Raw genomic sequence first — 17,573 nt, 5'->3', positions numbered from 1 at the left:
GGAGTCCGCATCGCAGTAAATGCTGTACGGCCACTGCAGATGTCGGATTGAACATGCAGAGCCTTGTACTTTAATATTTTTCTCTCCCTTATCTCTCTGTCATTTAGTGCTGAGGAGGCTCTCTCAACGGTCCAGGCGGTGTGTGAGGAGCAAAAGCAGAAACTTGAGCAGGCCGAGGTGGACAAACGTAGTCATTATCTTAGGACGACCGCAGAGATCGACGACCTATACCGAACCAAGAGCACTCTGGAGGAGCGCCTCATCGAACTTATCAAGTACGACCTAGTCCCTCCTCTGCACTCTCCTGAGCGCGGGAAGAAAAAGACAAAGCGACAGCTGAACCTTTGATCTGTAGATCTAAGACAGGCTTTTGTTTAGATACTGGAAAGGGTGTGTTTTCTGCCTTTGTTTGGGTGATCAAATAGCAAGGTCTGGTTCTACCCTCTTGGCTGAGTCCTGTGGAGAGTTTGTCCTCTGAGGATGCTCTCCCATAGCGAGCACAGTGTGGGTCTTTGTAATGCCATCTCACCACTGACAGTCTCATCTGACAAAAAGGAGGGAGAGAGGGATCTGATGAAATGGAGGGAGGGAAGGAAAGGAAAAGAGGTGGATTGAGGAACAGGATGTAGGTGAGTGACACAGAGGAGGGTGAAAAATAAATAAGTTGTTTGGAGACAAAGAGAGACCGCTTCTGAATTCAAAATCAACCTCTAGGCACTTCTGTAGTTGTGAAAGGATTGGTTAGGTGTATCCAATATGGCAAAATGGCCATCTAGACTCCTAGAGGGCAATATACAATAATTGCTATATATCTTATACATATCCGATCCTTTCAGATCTTTGCCTAGGAGTAGTCCATTTGGAATTCAGAAAGAGTCACAAGATATCAAGGAGGAAGACAGCGAGAGGGGGATATTAAGGAGGAAAACAGCGAGAGGGGGATGGATATTAAGGAGGAAGACAGCGAGAGGGGGATGGATATTAAGGAGGAAGACAGCGAGAGGGGGATGGATATTAAGGAGGAAGACAGCGAGAGGGGGATGGATATTAAGGAGGAAGACAGCGAGAGGGGGATATCAAGGAGGAAGACAGCGAGAGGGGGATATTAAGGAGGAAGACAGCGAGAGGGGGATATCAAGGAGGAAGACAGCGAGAGGGGGATATCAAGGAGGAAGACAGCGAGAGGGGGATATCAAGGAGGAAGACAGCGAGAGGGGGATGGATATCAAGGAGGAAGACAGCGAGAGGGGGATATCAAGGAGGAAGACAGCGAGAGGGGGATATTAAGGAGGAAGACAGCCAGAGGGGGATGGATATTAAGGAGGAAGACAGCCAGAGGGGGATGGATATTAAGGAGGAAGACAGCGAGAGGGGGATGGATATCAAGGAGGAAGACAGCGAGAGGGGGATGGATATCAAGGAGGAAGACAGCCAGAGGGGGATGGATATCAAGGAGGAAGACAGCGAGAGGGGGATGGATATCAAGGAGGAAGACAGCGAGAGGGGGATATCAAGGAGGAAGACAGCGAGAGGGGGATATCAAGGAGGAAGACAGCCAGAGGGGGATATCAAGGAGGAAGACAGCCAGAGGGGGATATCAAGGAGGAAGACAGCCAGAGGGGGATATCAAGGAGGAAGACAGCGAGAGGGGGATATCAAGGAGGAAGACAGCGAGAGGGGGATGGATATTAAGGAGGAAGACAGCGAGAGGGGGATATCAAGGAGGAAGACAGCCAGAGGGGGATATTAAGGAGGAAGACAGCGAGAGGGGCATATCAAGGAGGAAGACAGCGAGAGGGGGATATCAAGGAGGAAGACACCGAGAGGGAGGGATATCAAGGAGGAAGACAGTGAGAGGGGGATATCAAGGAGGAAGACAGCGAGAGGGGGATATCAAGGAGGAAGACACCGAGAGGGAGGGATATCAAGGAGGAAGACAGCCAGAGGGGGATATCAAGGAGGAAGACAGCCAGAGGGGGATGGATATTAAGGAGGAAGACAGCGAGAGGGGGATGGATATTAAGGAGGAAGACAGCGAGAGGGGGATGGATATTAAGGAGGAAGACAGCGAGAGGGGGATGGATATTAAGGAGGAAGACAGCGAGAGGGGGATGGATATTAAGGAGGAAGACAGCGAGAGGGGGATGGATATTAAGGAGGAAGACAGCGAGAGGGGGATATCAAGGAGGAAGACAGCGAGAGGGGGATATCAAGGAGGAAGACAGCCAGAGGGGGATATCAAGGAGGAAGACAGCGAGAGGGGGATATCAAGGAGGAAGACAGCCAGAGGGGGATGGATATTAAGGAGGAAGACAGCGAGAGGGGGATATCAAGGAGGAAGACAGCGAGAGGGGGATATCAAGGAGGAAGACAGCGAGAGGGGGATGGATATCAAGGAGGAAGACAGCGAGAGGGGGATATCAAGGAGGAAGACAGCCAGAGGGGGATGGATATTAAGGAGGAAGACAGCGAGAGGGGGATGGATATCAAGGAGGAAGACAGCGAGAGGGGGATGGATATCAAGGAGGAAGACAGCGAGAGGGGGATATCAAGGAGGAAGACAGCGAGAGGGGGATGGATATCAAGGAGGAAGACAGCGAGAGGGGGATGGATATCAAGGAGGAAGACAGCGAGAGGGGGATGGATATCAAGGAGGAAGACAGCGAGAGGGGGATATCAAGGAGGAAGACAGCGAGAGGGGGATATCAAGGAGGAAGACAGCCAGAGGGGGATGGATATTAAGGAGGAAGAGAGCCAGAGGGGGATGGATATTAAGGAGGAAGACAGCGAGAGGGGGATATCAAGGAGGAAGACAGCGAGAGGGGGATGGATATTAAGGAGGAAGACAGCGAGAGGGGGATATCAAGGAGGAAGACAGCGAGAGGGGGATATCAAGGAGGAAGACAGCGAGAGGGGGATATTAAGGAGGAAGACAGCGAGAGGGGGATATCAAGGAGGAAGACAGCGAGAGGGGGATATCAAGGAGGAAGACAGCGAGAGGGGGATATCAAGGAGGAAGACAGCGAGAGGGGGATGGATATCAAGGAGGAAGACAGCGAGAGGGGGATGGATATTAAGGAGGAAGACAGCGAGAGGGGGATATCAAGGAGGAAGACAGCGAGAGGGGGATGGATATTAAGGAGGAAGACAGCGAGAGGGGGATATCAAGGAGGAAGACAGCGAGAGGGGGATATCAAGGAGGAAGACAGCGAGAGGGGGATGGATATCAAGGAGGAAGACAGCGAGAGGGGGATGGATATCAAGGAGGAAGACAGCGAGAAGGGGATATCAAGGAGGAAGACAGCGAGAGGGGGATATCAAGGAGGAAGACAGCGAGAGGGGGATATCAAGGAGGAAGACAGCGAGAGGGGGATATCAAGGAGGAAGACAGCCAGAGGGGGATATCAAGGAGGAAGACAGCGAGAGGGGGATATCAAGGAGGAAGACAGCGAGAGGGGGATATCAAGGAGGAAGACAGCGAGAGGGGATATCAAGGAGGAAGACAGCGAGAGGGGGATATCAAGAGGGAGAGGAAAGCACAGAAAGTGACAGCTCTCGTCTGCTTAGGAATTTTCCGTTTTTTTGGCAGTCATTGCTCTCTCTCGCTCTTTCTCTTTTTCTGTGTCTGGGTGTGTCTCTCTCTCTCTCTCTCTCTCTCTCTCTCTCTCTCTCTCTCTCTCTCTCTGTGTATGTATGTGTGTGTGTGTGTGTATGTGTGTCTCTGTGTGTGTGTCTCTCTCTCTGTGTGTGTGTGTGTGTGTCTCTTCCATTTGCATAGCTCTCATCCCCTGTAGGGGATTAAACACAATGCATGCTCCCCTGGGGTGTCCTTAATTCACTACAATCCCTTTTGTTTATCTTAATTTACTCCTACATTTTTTTTCATATTCCAACTGCTTATTGGCAGAGAGACGTACAGTACATCAGAACAGGGGGTCGTTGGAAGTGCATGTAAAATTAGATTAGGACAATATAACCAGAATAGCATGAATAATGATTTTGTTGACTTTATTGAGTTTATTTTTACAGGGACAGTACACATTAATCGACGTTTCAGTAAAAGTGACGGTTTTAGCTCGTTTTCAACTGCAGTCCTTGGGGATGTTAGAGAGAGAGTCCATGAGCAGGTGGACACTACGTTTAGTCCTCAAATACCCACAAATCACACAAATGTATGATTCACTGATTACAAAGAAACCATGCCTGAACAAACCTAACTGAGCAAACAATATCCTGCAGATCAGAGGGGAACAACCAGACTGATGTAACCGTGTTCTTTTTAACAGCAGGTCCTGCGCTCTAAAGGCATCCGCATGCTTCCCAGCCGGAAGAGTTTGCAAATATTATGACAACATTTTGTGACGTTTTTGTTAGTTTTGGATTTACGTATGTTTTTGTTTCGGTTGTTCGGGCACACAATTTTTTTTCTTGAGGCAAGCCGAAGTTGGTAGCCAAAGTCTACGCCCCTTCATCGGTGATTGGTCAACAATAGGGATTCTTCAGTAAAGTCTTTGTTGTCATTCAATGAGAGACGACTCGTTTTCATGCACATTTAGTCATTGAGAAATACTGTTCCAAACATCTTAGTTAGATGTAAAATCACGTGACTAAGATCTTCTCGTCCAAAACGTCAAAGTTAATGACACATTTCTTAAATTATCTTAGATTAATTCTGAATATTGTGAGGAAGTGAATGCTGGCTACGGCGTCTCAAAATAGACAAACAGTACTATTGCCACTTTTTCATCTTTTTCAAGTGAATGTCTTTTAAGGGTGTATGTGAGCACACTTGTTCGGTTCAACTAGCCGACTTCGGCTAGCCGCCAGCGGAACTGAAGCATGCTGGTGCCTTAACCCCCCACCTGTGTGTGTGTGTGTGTCTTTGGGTGTCTGTCTGTGTGTGTGTTTGTGATGTTTTGGGTCCTTTGTACTTCGATGCTGGATCCAAACATTAAAAATGTATTCACAGTGCGTGTGTGTGCTCCTGCAGGGATAAGGATGTTCTGTGGCAGAAATCGGACGCTCTGGAGTTTGAGCAGAAGCTGTGGGCAGAGGAGCGCTTGTTGCAGGACAAGGAGACCACCCACTGCCTGGGCTGCCAGGCCCATTTCACCTGGTGGCTACGCCGACATAACTGCAGGTGGGCACAGAGAGGGCGCTGTCTCACTAGATGGCCTTCTTATGTCTTGTTACGGGAACAATGGACAACGTTTTAAGCACTATTAGCAACACAACCAGATAGCAGAGGAAGAGTAGGTATTGATTTGACTGAGATTTCAACTTGTGTTTTCACACACAATACGCTGCCAGTCTTGGCCGAGATTTGGAGTAGTGATCAGCGCATGTGTAGTGGAAAAAGGAAGTAAAATCAAATGTTATTTGTCACATGTGCCGAATACAAAAGGTGTAGACTATATACAGTGTGTTACGGTACAGAGTCAATGTGGAGGCTATATACAGGGTGTTACGGTACAGAGTCAATATGGAGGCTATATACAGGGTGTTACGGTACAGAGTCACTGTGGAGGTTATATACAGGGTGTTATGGTACAGAGTCAATGTGGAGGCTATATACAGGGTGTTACGGTACAGAGTCAATGTGGAGGCTATATACAGGGTGTTACGGTACAGAGTCAATGTGGAGGCTATATACAGGGTGTTACGGTACAGAGTCACTGTGGAGGCTATATACAGGGTGTTACGGTACAGAGTCACTGTGGAGGCTATATACAGGGTGTTACAGTACAGAGTCAATGTGGAGGCTATATACAGGGTGTTACGGTACAGAGTCACTGTGGAGGCTATATACAGGGTGTTACGGTACAGAGTCACTGTGGAGGCTATATACAGGGTGTTACGGTACAGAGTCAATGTGGAGGCTATATACAGGGTGTTACGGTACAGAGTCACTGTGGAGGCTATATACAGGGTGTTACGGTACAGAGTCACTGTGGAGGTTATATACAGGGTGTTACGGTACAGAGTCACTGTGGAGGCTATATACAGGGTGTTACGGTACAGAGTCACTGTGGAGGCTATATACAGGGTGTTACGGTACAGAGTCACTGTGGAGGCTATATACAGGGTGTTACGGTACAGAGTCACTGTGGAGGCTATATACAGGGTGTTACGGTACAGAGTCAATGTGGAGGCTATATACAGGGTGTTACGGTACAGAGTCACTGTGGAGGCTATATACAGGTGGTACCGGTACAGAGTCACTGTGGAGGCTATATACAGGGTGTTACGGTACAGAGTCAATGTGGAGGTTATATACAGGGTGTTACGGTACAGAGTCACTGTGGAGGCTATATACAGGGTGTTACGGTACAGAGTCACTGTGGAGGCTATATACAGGGTGTTACGGTACAGAGTCAATGTGGAGGCTATATACAGGGTGTTACGGTACAGAGTCACTGTGGAGGCTATATACAGGGTGTTACGGTACAGAGTCACTGTGGAGGCTATATACAGGGTGTTACGGTACAGAGTCACTGTGGAGGCTATATACAGGGGGTACCGGTACAGAGTCAATGTGGAGGCTATATACAGGGTTTTACGGTACAGAGTCACTGTGGAGGCTATATACAGGGTGTTACGGTACAGAGTCACTGTGGAGGCTATATACAGGGTGTTACGGTACAGAGTCACTGTGGAGGCTATATACAGGTGGTACCGGTACAGAGTCACTGTGGAGGCTATATACAGGGTGTTACGGTACAGAGTCAATGTGGAGGTTATATACAGGGTGTTACGGTACAGAGTCACTGTGGAGGCTATATACAGGGTGTTACGGTACAGAGTCACTGTAGAGGCTCTATACAGGGTGTTACGGTACAGAGTCCTTGTGGAGGCTATATACAGGGTGTTACGGTACAGAGTCAATGTGGAGGCTATATACAGGGTGTTACGGTACAGAGTCAATGTGGAGGCTATATACAGGGTGTTACGGTACAGAGTCAATGTGGAGGCTATATACAGGGTGTTACGGTACAGAGTCAATGTGGAGGCTATATACAGGGTGTTACGGTACAGAGTCAATGTGGAGGCTATATACAGGGTGTTACGGTACAGAGTCACTGTGGAGGCTATATACAGGGTGTTACGGTACAGAGTCACTGTGGAGGCTATATACAGGGTGTTACGGTACAGAGTCAATGTGGAGGCTATATACAGGGTGTTACGGTACAGAGTCAATGTGGAGGCTATATACAGGGTGTTACGGTACAGAGTCACTGTGGAGGCTATATACAGGGTGTTACGGTACAGAGTCACTGTGGAGGTTATATACAGGGTGTTACGGTACAGAGTCACTGTGGAGGCTATATACAGGGTGTTACGGTACAGAGTCACTGTGGAGGCTATATACAGGGTGTTACGGTACAGAGTCACTGTGGAGGCTATATACAGGGTGTTACGGTACAGAGTCACTGTGGAGGCTATATACAGGGTGTTACGGTACAGAGTCAATGTGGAGGCTATATACAGGGTGTTACGGTACAGAGTCACTGTGGAGGCTATATACAGGTGGTACCGGTACAGAGTCACTGTGGAGGCTATATACAGGGTGTTACGGTACAGAGTCAATGTGGAGGTTATATACAGGGTGTGACGGTACAGAGTCACTGTGGAGGCTATATACAGGGTGTTACGGTACAGAGTCACTGTGGAGGCTATATACAGGGTGTTACGGTACAGAGTCAATGTGGAGGCTATATACAGGGTGTTACGGTACAGAGTCACTGTGGAGGCTATATACAGGGTGCTACGGTACAGAGTCACTGTGGAGGCTATATACAGGGTGTTACGGTACAGAGTCACTGTGGAGGCTATATACAGGGGGTACCGGTACAGAGTCAATGTGGAGGCTATATACAGGGTGTTACGGTACAGAGTCACTGTGGAGGCTATATACAGGGTGTTACGGTACAGAGTCACTGTGGAGGCTATATACAGGGTGCTACGGTATAGAGTCACTGTGGAGGCTATATACAGGTGGTACCGGTACAGAGTCACTGTGGAGGCTATATACAGGGTGTTACGGTACAGAGTCAATGTGGAGGCTATATACAGGGTGTTACGGTACAGAGTCAATGTGGAGGCTATATACAGGGTGTTACGGTACAGAGTCAATGTGGAGGCTATATACAGGGTGTTACGGTACAGAGTCAATGTGGAGGCTATATACAGGGTGTTACGGTACAGAGTCACTGTGGAGGTTATATACAGGGTGTTACGGTACAGAGTCACTGTGGAGGCTATATACAGGGTGTTACGGTACAGAGTCACTGTGGAGGCTATATACAGGGTGTTACGGTACAGAGTCACTGTGGAGGCTATATACAGGGTGTTACGGTACAGAGTCACTGTGGAGGCTATATACAGGGTGTTACGGTACAGAGTCAATGTGGAGGCTATATACAGGGTGTTACGGTACAGAGTCACTGTGGAGGCTATATACAGGTGGTACCGGTACAGAGTCACTGTGGAGGCTATATACAGGGTGTTACGGTACAGAGTCAATGTGGAGGTTATATACAGGGTGTTACGGTACAGAGTCACTGTGGAGGCTATATACAGGGTGTTACGGTACAGAGTCACTGTGGAGGCTATATACAGGGTGTTACGGTACAGAGTCAATGTGGAGGCTATATACAGGGTGTTACGGTACAGAGTCACTGTGGAGGCTATATACAGGGTGTTACGGTACAGAGTCACTGTGGAGGCTATATACAGGGTGTTACGGTACAGAGTCACTGTGGAGGCTATATACAGGGGGTACCGGTACAGAGTCAATGTGGAGGCTATATACAGGGTTTTACGGTACAGAGTCACTGTGGAGGCTATATACAGGGTGTTACGGTACAGAGTCACTGTGGAGGCTATATACAGGGTGTTACGGTACAGAGTCACTGTGGAGGCTATATACAGGTGGTACCGGTACAGAGTCACTGTGGAGGCTATATACAGGGTGTTACGGTACAGAGTCAATGTGGAGGTTATATACAGGGTGTTACGGTACAGAGTCACTGTGGAGGCTATATACAGGGTGTTACGGTACAGAGTCACTGTAGAGGCTCTATACAGGGTGTTACGGTACAGAGTCCTTGTGGAGGCTATATACAGGGTGTTACGGTACAGAGTCAATGTGGAGGCTATATACAGGGTGTTACGGTACAGAGTCAATGTGGAGGCTATATACAGGGTGTTACGGTACAGAGTCAATGTGGAGGCTATATACAGGGTGTTACGGTACAGAGTCAATGTGGAGGCTATATACAGGGTGTTACGGTACAGAGTCAATGTGGAGGCTATATACAGGGTGTTACGGTACAGAGTCACTGTGGAGGCTATATACAGGGTGTTACGGTACAGAGTCACTGTGGAGGCTATATACAGGGTGTTACGGTACAGAGTCAATGTGGAGGCTATATACAGGGTGTTACGGTACAGAGTCAATGTGGAGGCTATATACAGGGTGTTACGGTACAGAGTCACTGTGGAGGCTATATACAGGGTGTTACGGTACAGAGTCACTGTGGAGGTTATATACAGGGTGTTACGGTACAGAGTCACTGTGGAGGCTATATACAGGGTGTTACGGTACAGAGTCACTGTGGAGGCTATATACAGGGTGTTACGGTACAGAGTCACTGTGGAGGCTATATACAGGGTGTTACGGTACAGAGTCACTGTGGAGGCTATATACAGGGTGTTACGGTACAGAGTCAATGTGGAGGCTATATACAGGGTGTTACGGTACAGAGTCACTGTGGAGGCTATATACAGGGTGCTACGGTACAGAGTCACTGTGGAGGCTATATACAGGTGGTACCGGTACAGAGTCACTGTGGAGGCTATATACAGGGTGTTACGGTACAGAGTCAATGTGGAGGCTATATACAGGGTGTTACGGTACAGAGTCAATGTGGAGGCTATATACAGGGTGTTACGGTACAGAGTCAATGTGGAGGCTATATACAGGGTGTTACGGTACAGAGTCAATGTGGAGGCTATATACAGGGTGTTACGGTACAGAGTCACTGTGGAGGTTATATACAGGGTGTTACGGTACAGAGTCACTGTGGAGGCTATATACAGGGTGTTACGGTACAGAGTCACTGTGGAGGCTATATACAGGGTGTTACGGTACAGAGTCACTGTGGAGGCTATATACAGGGTGTTACGGTACAGAGTCACTGTGGAGGCTATATACAGGGTGTTACGGTACAGAGTCAATGTGGAGGCTATATACAGGGTGTTACGGTACAGAGTCACTGTGGAGGCTATATACAGGTGGTACCGGTACAGAGTCACTGTGGAGGCTATATACAGGGTGTTACGGTACAGAGTCAATGTGGAGGTTATATACAGGGTGTTACGGTACAGAGTCACTGTGGAGGCTATATACAGGGTGTTACGGTACAGAGTCACTGTGGAGGCTATATACAGGGTGTTACGGTACAGAGTCAATGTGGAGGCTATATACAGGGTGTTACGGTACAGAGTCACTGTGGAGGCTATATACAGGGTGTTACGGTACAGAGTCACTGTGGAGGCTATATACAGGGTGTTACGGTACAGAGTCACTGTGGAGGCTATATACAGGGGGTACCGGTACAGAGTCAATGTGGAGGCTATATACAGGGTTTTACGGTACAGAGTCACTGTGGAGGCTATATACAGGGTGTTACGGTACAGAGTCACTGTGGAGGCTATATACAGGGTGTTACGGTACAGAGTCACTGTGGAGGCTATATACAGGTGGTACCGGTACAGAGTCACTGTGGAGGCTATATACAGGGTGTTACGGTACAGAGTCAATGTGGAGGTTATATACAGGGTGTTACGGTACAGAGTCACTGTGGAGGCTATATACAGGGTGTTACGGTACAGAGTCACTGTAGAGGCTCTATACAGGGTGTTACGGTACAGAGTCCTTGTGGAGGCTATATACAGGGTGTTACGGTACAGAGTCAATGTGGAGGCTATATACAGGGTGTTACGGTACAGAGTCAATGTGGAGGCTATATACAGGGTGTTACGGTACAGAGTCAATGTGGAGGCTATATACAGGGTGTTACGGTACAGAGTCAATGTGGAGGCTATATACAGGGTGTTACGGTACAGAGTCAATGTGGAGGCTATATACAGGGTGTTACGGTACAGAGTCACTGTGGAGGCTATATACAGGGTGTTACGGTACAGAGTCACTGTGGAGGCTATATACAGGGTGTTACGGTACAGAGTCAATGTGGAGGCTATATACAGGGTGTTACGGTACAGAGTCAATGTGGAGGCTATATACAGGGTGTTACGGTACAGAGTCACTGTGGAGGCTATATACAGGGTGTTACGGTACAGAGTCACTGTGGAGGTTATATACAGGGTGTTACGGTACAGAGTCACTGTGGAGGCTATATACAGGGTGTTACGGTACAGAGTCACTGTGGAGGCTATATACAGGGTGTTACGGTACAGAGTCACTGTGGAGGCTATATACAGGGTGTTACGGTACAGAGTCACTGTGGAGGCTATATACAGGGTGTTACGGTACAGAGTCAATGTGGAGGCTATATACAGGGTGTTACGGTACAGAGTCACTGTGGAGGCTATATACAGGTGGTACCGGTACAGAGTCACTGTGGAGGCTATATACAGGGTGTTACGGTACAGAGTCAATGTGGAGGTTATATACAGGGTGTGACGGTACAGAGTCACTGTGGAGGCTATATACAGGGTGTTACGGTACAGAGTCACTGTGGAGGCTATATACAGGGTGTTACGGTACAGAGTCAATGTGGAGGCTATATACAGGGTGTTACGGTACAGAGTCACTGTGGAGGCTATATACAGGGTGCTACGGTACAGAGTCACTGTGGAGGCTATATACAGGGTGTTACGGTACAGAGTCACTGTGGAGGCTATATACAGGGGGTACCGGTACAGAGTCAATGTGGAGGCTATATACAGGGTGTTACGGTACAGAGTCACTGTGGAGGCTATATACAGGGTGTTACGGTACAGAGTCACTGTGGAGGCTATATACAGGGTGCTACGGTACAGAGTCACTGTGGAGGCTATATACAGGTGGTACCGGTACAGAGTCACTGTGGAGGCTATATACAGGGTGTTACGGTACAGAGTCAATGTGGAGGCTATATACAGGGTGTTACGGTACAGAGTCAATGTGGAGGCTATATACAGGGTGTTACGGTACAGAGTCAATGTGGAGGCTATATACAGGGTGTTACGGTACAGAGTCAATGTGGAGACTATATACAGGGTGTTACGGTACAGAGTCAATGTGGAGGCTATATACAGGGGTTACGGTACAGAGTCAATGTGGAGACTATATACAGGGTGTTACGGTACAGAGTCACTGTGGAGGCTATATACAGGGGGTACCGGTACAGAGTCAATGTGGAGGCTATATACAGGGTGTTACGGTACAGAGTCACTGTGGAAGCTATATACAGGGGGTACCGGTACAGAGTCACTGTGGAGGCTATATACAGGGGGTACCAGTACAGAGTCACTGTGGAGGCTATATACAGGGGTACCGGTACAGAGTCACTGTGGAGGCTATATACAGGGGGTACCGGTACAGAGTCACTGTGGAGGCTATATACAGGGGGTACCGGTACAGAGTCACTGTGGAGGCTATATACAGTGAGAGAAAAAAGTATTTGATCCCCTGCTGATTTTGTATGTTTCCCTACTGACAAAGAAATGATCAGTTTATCATTTTAATGGTAGGTTTATTTGAACAGTGAGAGAAAGAATAACAACAAAAAAATCCAGAAAAACGCTTGTCAAAAATGTTATAAATTGATTTGCATTTTAATGAGGGAAATAAGTATTTGACCCTTGTTGGCAAAACCCTTGTTGGCAATCACAGAGGTCAGACGTTTCTTGTAGTTGGCAGCCAGGTTTGCACACATCTCAGGAGGGATTTTGTCCCACTTCTCTTTGCAGATCTTCTCCAAGTCATTAAGGTTTCGAGGATGACATTTGGCAACTCGAACCTTCAGCTCCCTCCACAGATTTTCTATGGGATTAAGGTCTGGAGACTGGCTAGGCCACTCCAGGACCTTAATGTGCTTCTTCTTGAGCCACTCCTTTGTTGCCTTGGCCGTATGTTTTGGGTCATTGTCATGCTGGAATACCCATCCACGACCTATTTTCAATGCCCTGGCTGAGGGAAGGAGGTTCTCACCCAAGATTTGACGGTACATGGCCCCGTCCATCGCCCCTTTGATGCGGTGAAGTTGTCCTGTCCCCTTAGCAGAAAAACACCCCCAAAGCATAATGTTTCCACCTCCATGTTTGACGGTGGGGATGATGTTCTTGGGGTCATAGGCAGCATTCCTCCTCCTCCAAACACGGCGAGTTGAGTTGATGCCAAAGAGCTCCATTTTGGTCTCATCTGACCGCAACACTTTCACCCAGTTGTCCTCTGAATCATTCAGATGTTCATTGGCAAACTACAGACGGTCATGTATATTTGCTTTCTTGAGCAGGGGGACCTTGCGGGCGCTGCAGGATTTCAGTCCTTCACGGCGTAGTGTGTTACCAATTGTTTTCTTGGTGACTATGGTCCCAGCTGCCTTGAGATCATTGACAAGATCCTCCCGTGTAGTTCTGGGCTGATTCCTCACCGTTCTCATGATCATTGCAACTCCACGAGGTGAGATCTTGCATGGAGCCCCAGGACAAGGGAGATTGACAGTTCTTTTGTGTTTCTGCCATTTGCAAATAATCGCACCAATTGTTGTCACCTTCTCACCAAGCTGCTTGGCGATGACCTTGTAGCCCATTCCAGCCTTGTGAAGGTCTACAATCTTGTCCCTGACATCCTTGGAGAGCTCTCTGGTCTTGGCCATAGTGGAGAGTTTGGAATCTGATTGATTGCTTCTGTGGACAGGTGTCTTTTATACAGGTAACAAACTGAGATTAGGAGCACTCCCTTTAAGAGTGTGCTCCTAATCTCTGCTCGTTACCTGTATAAAAGACACCTGGGAGCCAGAAATCTTTCTGATTGAGAGGGGGTCAAATACTTATTTCCCTCATTAAAATGCAAATCAATTTATAACATTTTTGACATGCGTTTTTCTGGATTTTTTTGTTGTTATTCTGTCTCTCACTGTTCAAATAAACCTACCATTAAAATTATAGACTGATCATTTCTTTGTCAGTGGGCAAACGTACAAAATCAGCAGGGGATCAAATACTTTTTTTCCCCTCACTGTACATGGAGTACCGATACAGAGTCAATGTGGAGGCTATATACAGGTGGTACAGGTACAGAGTCACTGTGGAGGCTATATACAGGGGGTACCGGTACAGAGTCAATGTGGAGACTATATACAGGTTGTTACGGTACAGAGGCAATGTGGAGGCTATATACAGGGTGTTACGGTACAGAGTCAATGTGGAGGCGATATACAGGTGGTACAGGTACAGAGTCACTGTGGAGGCTATATACAGGGGGTACCGGTACAGAGTCAATGTGGAGGCTATATACAGGGTGTTACGGTACAGAGTCAAAGTGGAGACTATATACAGGGTGTTACGGTACAGAGTCAATGTGGAGGCTATATACAGGGTGTTACGGTACAGAGTCAATGTGGAGGCGATATACAGGTGGTACAGGTACAGAGTCACTGTGGAGGCTATATACAGGGGGTACCGGTACAGAGTCAATGTGGAGGCTATATACAGGGTGTTACGGTACAGAGTCAATGTGGAGACTATATACAGGGTGTTACGGTACAGAGTCAATGTGGAGGCTATATACAGGGTGTTACGGTACAGAGTCAATGTGCAGGTGCACTGGTGTCGAGGTAACTGAGGTACTGGCAGAGGAAGCTGTAATGGTAGTGCTTTTATTGCTTTTAGAGCTGACTGGACATGTCAGAGAGAGTCAGTGACTTTGTTTTTTTTGTATCGTGGCTTCCACAGACTTCGGTCTGACTGGTAATTTGAATGTAACTCTTGAATTGATGTTGAGTGAAAAGGTGATCCGCTCTATTGCTAACCTTGAACTGTGATACAATAGTTTCCAGAAATTGAGAAATCTGAGAGGTTTCAGGTTTTGGGTGAATGTTCCACAGTGATATGATACTGTGGTACGTTCTCTTCTTGTTTCAGGCTGTGTGGACGCGCCTTCTGCTACTACTGTAGTAACAACTTTGTGATGACCAAGCACAGTGGGAAGAAGGAGCGTTGCTGCAGGGAGTGTTACTCTCAGCACAGCGCTGTGGTGGAGAGGTTCACCGAGGGTGAGCTGAGCCCCTCCGATACCCAGCCACCTCCCCCCAGTTTTGGGCCTCACTCACCCCCAGAACCAGCCCCCTACAAACCCACTCCCAGGGTTAAAGGTGAGATGTACACACATATGCAAACACATAAATATCATACCACCAAGACATGCTAATCTCTCACCATTACAATAACAGGGGAGGTTAGCATTTTATATCATACCCCCAAGACATGCTAACCTCTCACCATTACAATAACAGGGGAGGTTAGCATTTTATATCATACCCCCAAGACATGCTAATCTCTCACCATTACAATAACAGGGGAGGTTAGCATTTTTGGGGGTATGATATTTATGCCTCTGTAACTCATCATTATTCATGATTCATTCAGGACTATCCATAATCATGGTAGCATCCGCATTAATATAGAAGTGTTCAGGAACATATTCTATTCTTATTTACAATAAAAGTGACTCCAAAATGACACAATACATTATTTACCATTCATTTCTATTGGGCACAAAATAATCTGAAACACAACCAAAACAAACAGAAAATACATCCAACAAGTTTGTAGAGTCACAAGCTTGATGAGGTCATTGTGTGCTAGGAATATGGGACTAAAGACTAAACTTTTGACAACTTTAATACACATATAAGTGAATTTGTCCCAATACTCTTGGTCCCCTAAAATGGGGGGGGGACTATGTACAAAAAGTGATGTGGGGTGCCGGCCACCCCTCAGAGTCTGGTTCCTCTCTAGGTTTCTTCTTAGGTTCCTGCCTTTCTAGGGAGTTTTTCCTATCCACTGTGCTTCTACATCTGCATTGCTTGCTGTTTGGGGTTTTAGGCTGGGTTTCTGTATAGCACTTTGTGACATCTGATATAAAAAGGACTTTATAAATGTGATTGATTCTAGGGGTTTACCTTGTTCTGAGCAAAAAGGGAAACACTTTTAATTCTAATTTCTTAATCTCCATTCTGCTTTACTGCTTTCATTTCAAAATGACAAAACTCGCAGCGGAGATTGCGTTGGCAGTCATTGGCATTGTTTTGTCACAACATGGTACTGGGAAGTCAAAACTGTACGACTACTAGAGAAATTACATTTCAAGAAATCTTTATAGTCCCTAAAGAGCAGTTATTTTGTGGAAAGTTACAAAGCGTAACAACAAATCCCAATGACATCATCATCATCATCATCACAGTTCTGAAATCTGGCAGACAAGATCGGCAAGTGTGAAAGTTAGCCGGAACGGTCCGGGACCGGCAAAATAAATAGTGGGGTTACGCCGTACCGGTAAAACATGAGCCTATCACAATAATTGAAACATAGATTCCAAGAAAACTGTAGGCTATTACACTATCTATCATTACCACATGTCAGTCGCATGACAAATTACTGAATAGACTTGACAATCACCGAATGTCATTCATAAAACTTTTATATTAGAGTGGAATAGCCTAATAGTTGGAATAGTCATTGAAGTCTGCACACTGACTGTAGGCCTCACATGTAGCTTATTATAATGTTAACTCCTGTAGAATAAAATGATAGACCAAATGGGCCCTGGGCCCAGATTCACAAAACACTTTTTTATTAAAAAAAACAAATAAGAAGAAATCGAGTTGAGAAGATAGTTCATAAAGTGCAAATCCTCAACAATATTTTAAGATTTCATGATGTTCTTACAAACTTTTCAAATATCTTCCTATGAACTTCTTAACTATCTTCTTAAGATCATTGTCGCTAGGCAACCGATGTAGCTATCTAGCTAGCAATGGCAATCATGTTAGCATATTTCCTACTGAGATTACAGTTCTAAAACCTAATCAATGTTAAAAGAATCAATACTGAAACTTTTAGATAAAGTTTCTAAGTGAATTAAACATGTTAAATTGCTTTGATGCTTATTCTCTCACTGACCTGAGTTTAAGAGAAGGGTTTAGCTATCTTGGAATTAAAAACATTTCCAAGAACAAATCCAACTTTATTTTCAAGAATCGTATTTCTTCTTAACTTTTTGCTTAAGGAGAAGCATTACAAATAACGCAAAAACATTTCCAATAACCGTTTTGAGAAAGATAAACTTTGCTTAACTTTCTTCATAAGTCTACATTTAAAGGAAAAAAATGGCAGTTAAGAAATGTATTCTTAAGAGAGATTTTGTGAATCTGGGGACTGTTGTGTAGGCTAAATATGCAATTTCGACATAAAAGCTGACAGTATTTAATTTTTATCCACATAAAATATGCATGCAAGACCAATTGAAATACTATCAGAAAGATTTTGGATCATTTTCACAG

At 46.3% G+C, this 17,573-nt stretch overlaps 1 protein-coding gene across 3 annotated transcripts in view; it reads left to right on the top strand.

Annotated features, from left to right (window-relative positions):
- Nucleotides 1–17,573, top strand: part of LOC115151587 (FYVE and coiled-coil domain-containing protein 1) — a 49,704-nt gene that overhangs the window by 20,197 nt on the left and 11,934 nt on the right. For all 3 annotated transcript variants that reach the window (XM_029695639.1, XM_029695637.1, XM_029695638.1), the window contains 3 exons: nucleotides 108–275; nucleotides 4,991–5,140; nucleotides 15,154–15,383. In XM_029695639.1, the coding sequence (XP_029551499.1) occupies nucleotides 108–275; nucleotides 4,991–5,140; nucleotides 15,154–15,383 (548 nt within the window). The remainder of the gene's footprint in view (nucleotides 1–107; nucleotides 276–4,990; nucleotides 5,141–15,153; nucleotides 15,384–17,573) is intronic.

The sequence above is a fragment of the Salmo trutta genome, chromosome 17 (genome assembly GCF_901001165.1).
Source record: "Salmo trutta chromosome 17, fSalTru1.1, whole genome shotgun sequence".
NCBI lineage: Eukaryota > Metazoa > Chordata > Actinopteri > Salmoniformes > Salmonidae > Salmo > Salmo trutta.
Note: the sequence above shows the minus strand (reverse complement) of the source record. Positions and strands in the feature narration are given on the sequence as shown.